Here is a 7,037-nt window from a genome sequence, read left to right on the forward strand (position 1 = left end):
TTTCCATGTATGTGATCAGTCAGGTTCCAGAATTAGAAATGAAATAATAGAATAGGAATGGGGTGGGTTAAACCTCAGGGGCTGGGTATGGGCCCGTGGAATTAATCAGGTTTGTCCTATAGGAATGGAAGGTGTTGAATTAGTTTCTTCTTGGATTTGTTAAGGAGATGCGCCAGCCACTTTTGTTCCAGTTTTCCCACCCTCCCTCCCACTTGTTATGGTGATTGGCCTGTGATTGGTTGGCTCTTGTAGGCGGGAAAGAATGGGATGTTACCTGTGTTTTAAAACGGATATCAGTTAGAGTTAGAGGTCCTAGGTACGCTTACTTTCGTTGACTGTTCTATCTGCTGGACCACTTTAGAGGGGGCAGCACCCTAACGGGTGGTTAGTCGTGATAGATGGAAGAGTGTGATTTTCGTGTGTTTTGGATTGGTTCCAAGAAGAAGTGTTATTTTACTGGCTTTCAGGCTGCTTTTATAATAATTATTTATATGCCATCATAATTTAATTATATTTACGTATTTAACAACTATTTGCTTATTTGAACAAATAGCTGAAATTTTACGCCAGATTCACTTTTCTCTGTTGTTATTGAATTAAGGTATAGGTTCATTATCACTGATGCATCTACAGGGCAATTCGCAGCCTTTAGGAGATTCAATATTTACCTACACACCTGATAATGATACACTGGTCATGCTTTAGTCTTAGATGAGTTGCAGTTAACGTGTAGTATTCGTACAGCCAAAATAAAAGCTTGGGTGCGATGTATTAGATGAGAAAACCAGCATTTTTAATGCCCTTTCCCCTTGAGCAGATGAATTTGTTAGCTCAGTCCTAGCATTGGAGAGAAACGCCTGCTCAGATCTGTAAGCGATTTATCAGGCCAGGACAGTGCCGATACAACACTTTTTTTATTATCTAAAATTATCCAACATAACTTAATTCCAGCCAAAACAAAACTTTTTGATGAAATCCCCCTTTACAGTATAGATGGGTGTGGTATAACACACCGGCGTCGGAATCCTGACTGCACAGCGGAGGGAGCGCAATGAAGCCCCTTGCACTCGCCACCTATTTTATTTTCCCTCTATGGGGGTCGTGGACCCCCACGAGGGAGCAGTCGGGATTCCGACGTCGGAGTAATGACTGTCGGAATCCCGACTGTCGGTGAGCCGTCCGGCACCCGTATAGATGTCATGTCAGTAATTTCAGAAATGCATCTCTGAATCAGGACATATTTTAAATGTATGTGCATATTTTTGCTGTTCTTAAAGTACGTTCTTTTTTTTCTTTTTAGTTTGAGATGGAAGAAGATGAAATGCTGTCAACCGTCCTTCCGGACTCTAGAGAAGATAACGAACTCCCCGAGGAATTTCCCCGAATCGAGGAATTTGGCACCTTAAATTCCTTAGCCAGAATCCCGTACAAGGATTCCCACCTACTTGTGTCGCTGGAGAAGCAGAAATTGGAGACGGAAAGGCAACGCTTAAGCATCGAAGCCGAGAGGCTCCAAGTTGAGAAAGAGAGACTGCAAATCGAAAGAGAGCGCTTGCGTCACATGGACATGGAGCACGAGAGACTACAGCTTGAGAAAGAACGCCTGCAAATCGAAAGAGAGAAGCTGAGGATGCAGGTCATGCACGCAGAGAAGGCCAACTTGGAAAGTGATTTTGTACCAGCAGAAAGGGGGGTTTTGCAGCCCTTGGACATAGAAGCTAGAAAGCTAAACTTGGAACGAGAACATCTGCAGTTAGAGAAGGAAAGGCTCCAGTTCTTAAAGTTCGAGTCTGAGAAGCTTCACATAGAGAAGGAACGCCTGCAGGTCGAAAAGGAACGTCTACGAATTCAGAGAGAGGGGCACTTACAATAAAAGCGAAACGCGTAACATGGTTACATTAGTTTTATAGTGACTTTGGTCTAGCATTGTCTTTGTTGCTTAGTCCGTAGACTATGATCTCTTCTCTGTAGACCGACAGGGCCTTATGTAGGTATGTTCCTCCGCTGTTCTGGGCAGCCAAATGGTAAACTCATCCAATTCGCTGTGGCTGCATAGTAGGAGTGTATGAGGCTATTGGGGAGATGTATCAAGTAGTGTAAAGGGTGAAGAAATGGGCAAGTGGAGAATTTTCTGATATCAACCAATCAGCTTATGGTAGCTTTTAGCAATTCTAATCTATTCTACAACATCATAGATAGAAGCTGATTGGTTGATATCTTAACATTGCTTGATACATATCAGTTCTAAAAAAAAGATTTAGAACCGGATTTAGCATGTAGTTTGAGGAACATAGTACATGTTGTAATATGTTCTATTTGGCTTTGCTTCTTCCAACCTGGATGTAATATTTTTATTACAAGTTAAATGAACGTTATAAAACGTCAAACAGAAAAAACTATAAAATGAAGAGAATCGATTTCTTTGGTTGAAAGGTTAGTTAGTACATGTACAATGTATTCCTGTGAAGAAGAAAAAGTATTTGTTAGAATATTCAGTCATCAAACAGCATCAGTGAACAAAACGCATTATTTTTTTGTACAATATTTTTATATATGGTTCGTTAGTACATATTTTCTTTAAACGTTACAGAAAAGCTCAGTTTGTTCTTTTGGTGCTGTTTGACAACATATTTAATATGAACTAAACCGCTACTGACTGGATCTGTATGTGCCATAGTATTGAAAGTGTTCCCTAACTAAGTGGCACTAGATTCAACTGCTGATTGCTGCCACGCTTAAATGGCGCTAATTGCCTTGTCAGCTGACAAAAGATGCCTCTAAAATATTTGAACAAGACAAATATATTGGCGCTAGAACTCAAACTGTACTATGTCCTTATTTTAATTATTGGGGTGTAGACCATATACACTACTGTTTGCTGAGTCCCAAAACCATGGGAATAACACACACAGTAGGTTCCTGCAGCGTGATTATAGGAAATGCCAATTTCCCAACAGTAAAGATACAAAGAAAAAACATATAACGCGCTGGAAACAATATATATCTGAAATAATGCAAATATTTAATAGACTAAAGGTGCGTACACACAGGGGCGATTTTGTGCAAAATCGCAGGAAATATGGTCGCTGAGCGACCATATTGCCCGCAATGGGAGTGTGCACCGGCGATATATATCGCCAGGTGTGAGCTCCCGTTTTTGCCCCTGTGGTGATCGCTGGTCGCAGGAACATGCTCCTGCGACCAGCTGATTACCACTGCCGGGCCCACCCCGGCAGTTTCTTTTTCATCAGCGACCATCTCTGGTCGCTGATGTAAAGTAGAAACTGAGCAATATATTGCTCAGCCATATAAATATATCTCCCCCGTGTGTACACAGCATAAGAAATTATTTAAATACACATATAGTATATAACACTGGCCAGTGATAAAAAACTATTTAATAAAAACACAATTAGTTGCAGACAAAATCCAGTGTGGTTAATTCAACACCAATTGGGTATGGATGTTCTATTTATCCCATATATAGGTGGGGAGAGTTAGTGGCTCCCTTATATATTCGATTTTGCCTGGCCAGACACAATAAAAAATGTGAAGAAAAAATATATATAAAAATAAGAAAAAAATATATTTAATACCCCTCTCTTAGATTGGAAATGAAGAGAGGGGGAGAGAGAAAAAAATAAAATATAAAAGTCCAAAGGGAGAGATCTCCCTGTACCTGCTGTATGTGCACCGGTGCAGTTTTTTGGAGCTGTGTTGCAGAAGTCTTTTTAAAGTTCCTGGAAATCCAGGCTCCGGGTTAGATTGCAAGTGGTGTGGTTAACAAACCCAGGAGATTTACTGCAGGTAACAGGGCTATTGTCTCTCTGGCACTCCGGAGATGAGGTTGCTCAGTCAGCAACTACATGTGTTTTTATGAAATTGTTTTTTATCACTGGCCAGTGTTATATACTATATGTGTATTTAAATAATTTCTTACTCTAAAATATTTGACATAATTAAAGTGTAATTTATCCCCCAAAAAAAACAAATTGGTTCTACCGTATCTACAATGCAAAGGTTTTTCAATCCGCAAAAAAGTGCAAATAGATTGCGACTAGCAGTATATAGGTTTATAATTGGACAATAGTAAAAAATTTGGGTCTTTTAAAATGTTTTTTATTTTTTTTATTTTTTTTAATGGCTGATTTTTGCATTAATTTTTTTTAAAAAGTTACAAATGATAGAAAGCCTCTTTTTGCAATTAAAAGCTCTAGATTAATCTGGGGTGCATAAACACGACAGTAAATTGATTTTTGTGGCACTTTAAGCACCTGTTTAAAAACCTGCGACACCCGTAACTTCCACCTGCAAGGTTAATAACACATGTCCCAATCATAGTTTAAAGGTAATAATGGCAGGACTCACAGCAAATCTTAAAAGCAGAAATGTCTAAACCAGGCATTCCCAACCAAGGTCCTCAAGGCACACCAACAGTGCAGGTTTTAGTGATATTCAGGCTTAAGCACAGGTGACTTAATTAATACCTGAGGGATTCTGATTAAGGGCCAGATGTATCAAGCTTCAAAAAGTGATAAAATGGAGAGTGATCAACAGCCAACCAATCAGCTCCTACCTGTCATGTTACAGGCTGTGTTTAAAAATGTCAGGTGGGAGCGGATTGGCTGGCTGTTTATCACTCTCCATTTTATCACTTTTGAAGCTTGATACATCTGGCCCTAAACCAGCTGTGCTGAAGCCTGGATATCACTAAAACCTGCACTGTTGGTGTGCCTTGAGGACCGTGGTTGAGAATGCCTGGTCTAAACTATGGCCCTCCGGCTGTTGTGAAACTACAAGTCCCATCATGCCTTGCCACATCTTTGCTATTAGGGAATGCTAAAACTATGGCAAGGCATGCTGGGATGTGTAGTTTCACAACAGCTGGAGGGTCACAGTTTGGACATGCCTGCTTTAAGATTCAGTATGCGGCAAGTCTTTACTGCAGTGACATTTTTTACCCTTCTGATCACTGCTGATTTCTTGGGTACTATACTGACAACATGCGGCAATAACAAGCAAAGTAGAAAAGCACAAAAAAATTCAACCAATTAAATGGTTTGTTTCTTTTTAATTGTTCTTCTACAGACTACTGGAAGTAAAACAGCAACCCTTATCAACAGATGAATCTAAAATGATCTTAGTAAATTGTGCAAGTTTTTCTTTCTGAAAGAATCTCTTTGTAGCAATTAAAATTTATAATATTTTTGGTATTATGCATTGGATCAACTGGAGACAGATAAAATGGAACATTTTAAGGCTGTCATGTTAGTCACACACCATTCTGACCAATTTAAAGTATTATCAAACTATTGGTGCAAACACAACCTGTTTCTATACGTTATATAATAATGTATGTAGGATTAATGCTTGTAAAACAAGAACAATTCACTAAAATGTTTTCTTTTATATTAACAACCCCCTACCTCCAAATAGAGTAACAGCGGGGGTAGCCTTACCAAGGACCCTCATAGTACTTGCCTATGGCTTGGCTGGTTAATGGTTTCTGAACAGTTTGACACCTTGTTCATCTTGAATGTGTCCAGCGATATGTGGAGACATATTGAAAATGCTGATCGGGTATCTAGATGTGAAAAACCAAACAACGGGCCAAATTCATGTTTGTAGGTAATGGTTGATTTTCACATGTGGTGCGATCACAATGCACATACGCAAAGGTGCCGCCACAATTCTGCTCACGGTGAACAATTAATGGAATAGCGATTAACAGGAAGTGATCGTGTGGAGGTGTTTATAGGGAGTGGTTGGGAAAATGCAGGCGCTCCGTGGCCATTTTTGTGGTATGTGGTGTCCACAATGCTAACGCTGGCATCCAGACTACCACCTAGAGACCGCTGCCGAAATCCAGGGGAAGGTTAGGTTTATGGACTATGGGGGAGTGATTTAGGGTTAGGCTGCAGGTGATGGGGGAAAGGTTGGGTTTAGGCACTTAGGGGGGAGTTAGGGTTAGGGTGCAAGGCAGGGGGGTAGGTTTTGGTGGAAGGGTATGGGGGATAGGGTTATTCACTAGCAAGATTGGCTAGGGTTAGGCTGCGGGGAGGGATGGTTAGGGTTATAATTACCTTTCCCCATCAGGATGCCGGCATTGGTATTCTGACCACCGGCATCCCCATCGCCGGTAATCCGTATATGTCCCACAACAATATGGCACCTGCAACGCCATTGCTGTGACTTGCCATCTTAGCCATAGATTAACCCTTAGGCTTGACTGTCTTTGCCTATTGGCTGCGGATGTGTACGCAATGTCTGCATTGGGGGGCGTCTCTTTTCATTTCTGGGTGGCGGATTCACTCGCTGATACCGGCAACTTTGTAGCCTAGAACATCGCAATTGCATACAAACATGAATTAGACACAATGACATATGGGGATCGCACAGTTCCAAAAATGTCATTTAAAACGCACTGATGGAAACATTGCAGTACCATGTGCAAATACATTGCAGTATATATCCCAGGCGGGTCTAGAAGTAACGATGCACTTTGTGGGACTTATATAAAAACGCGCAACACACACAAATGTGCCGTGACCACCAGCAACCAGTAATCTTCCAGCTGTCATTTTTCTAGTACAAAAATAAAAGCAAAGGTCGTGATCTGGTTGCTGCACGTTTAAGCACATTGGACTCTATTATTAACTTAATCACTTTGGGGGAGATGTATCAAACTTTGGAGGAAGATAAAGTGGGAGGAGATTAAGTACCAACCAATCGATAGGATTGGCCGGGACTTTATCTCTCGTCCGTATCTCTCTCTCCAATCTTTGTATGTGGGAACATGTTCATCTGGTACTAGAGTTTCTTTAAGGAATGTTGTAAAATTACAGGTACCTGTACATACATTATTGATGTGCAACTTCGCTGAGCAGTTGTCCTCAATACTTTAGTTTAGGAATTATTTTGTTTTAGAGTATTTTATTATTAATATAAATGACTGTTTGGAGCGCTAGATAGATGACATTTTGCAGCAACAGTGAATAGCTTACATAGCGGAGTTATACAATAATGCGCTTTGTTTG

The 7,037-nt window shown here is 40.5% G+C and overlaps 1 protein-coding gene across 3 annotated transcripts in view; it reads left to right on the plus strand.

Annotated features, from left to right (window-relative positions):
* The window catches only part of MSANTD4 (Myb/SANT DNA binding domain containing 4 with coiled-coils), a 29,969-nt gene extending 25,464 nt beyond the window's left edge, over positions 1 to 4,505 (plus strand). The window contains exon 3 of one of the 3 annotated variants that reach the window (XM_083170041.1): positions 1,301 to 4,505. In XM_083170041.1, coding sequence (XP_083026167.1) covers positions 1,301 to 1,873 — 573 coding nt within the window. In that variant the 3' untranslated portion in view covers positions 1,874 to 4,505. The remainder of the gene's footprint in view (positions 1 to 1,300) is intronic. The other 2 variants (XM_083170039.1, XM_083170040.1) reach the window with 2 other exon arrangements.
* Positions 4,506 to 7,037: the final 2,532 nt, after the last annotated feature.

The sequence above is a fragment of the Crinia signifera genome, chromosome 2 (genome assembly GCF_055691185.1).
Source record: "Crinia signifera chromosome 2, ASM5569118v1, whole genome shotgun sequence".
Classification (NCBI taxonomy): Eukaryota; Metazoa; Chordata; class Amphibia; order Anura; family Myobatrachidae; genus Crinia; species Crinia signifera.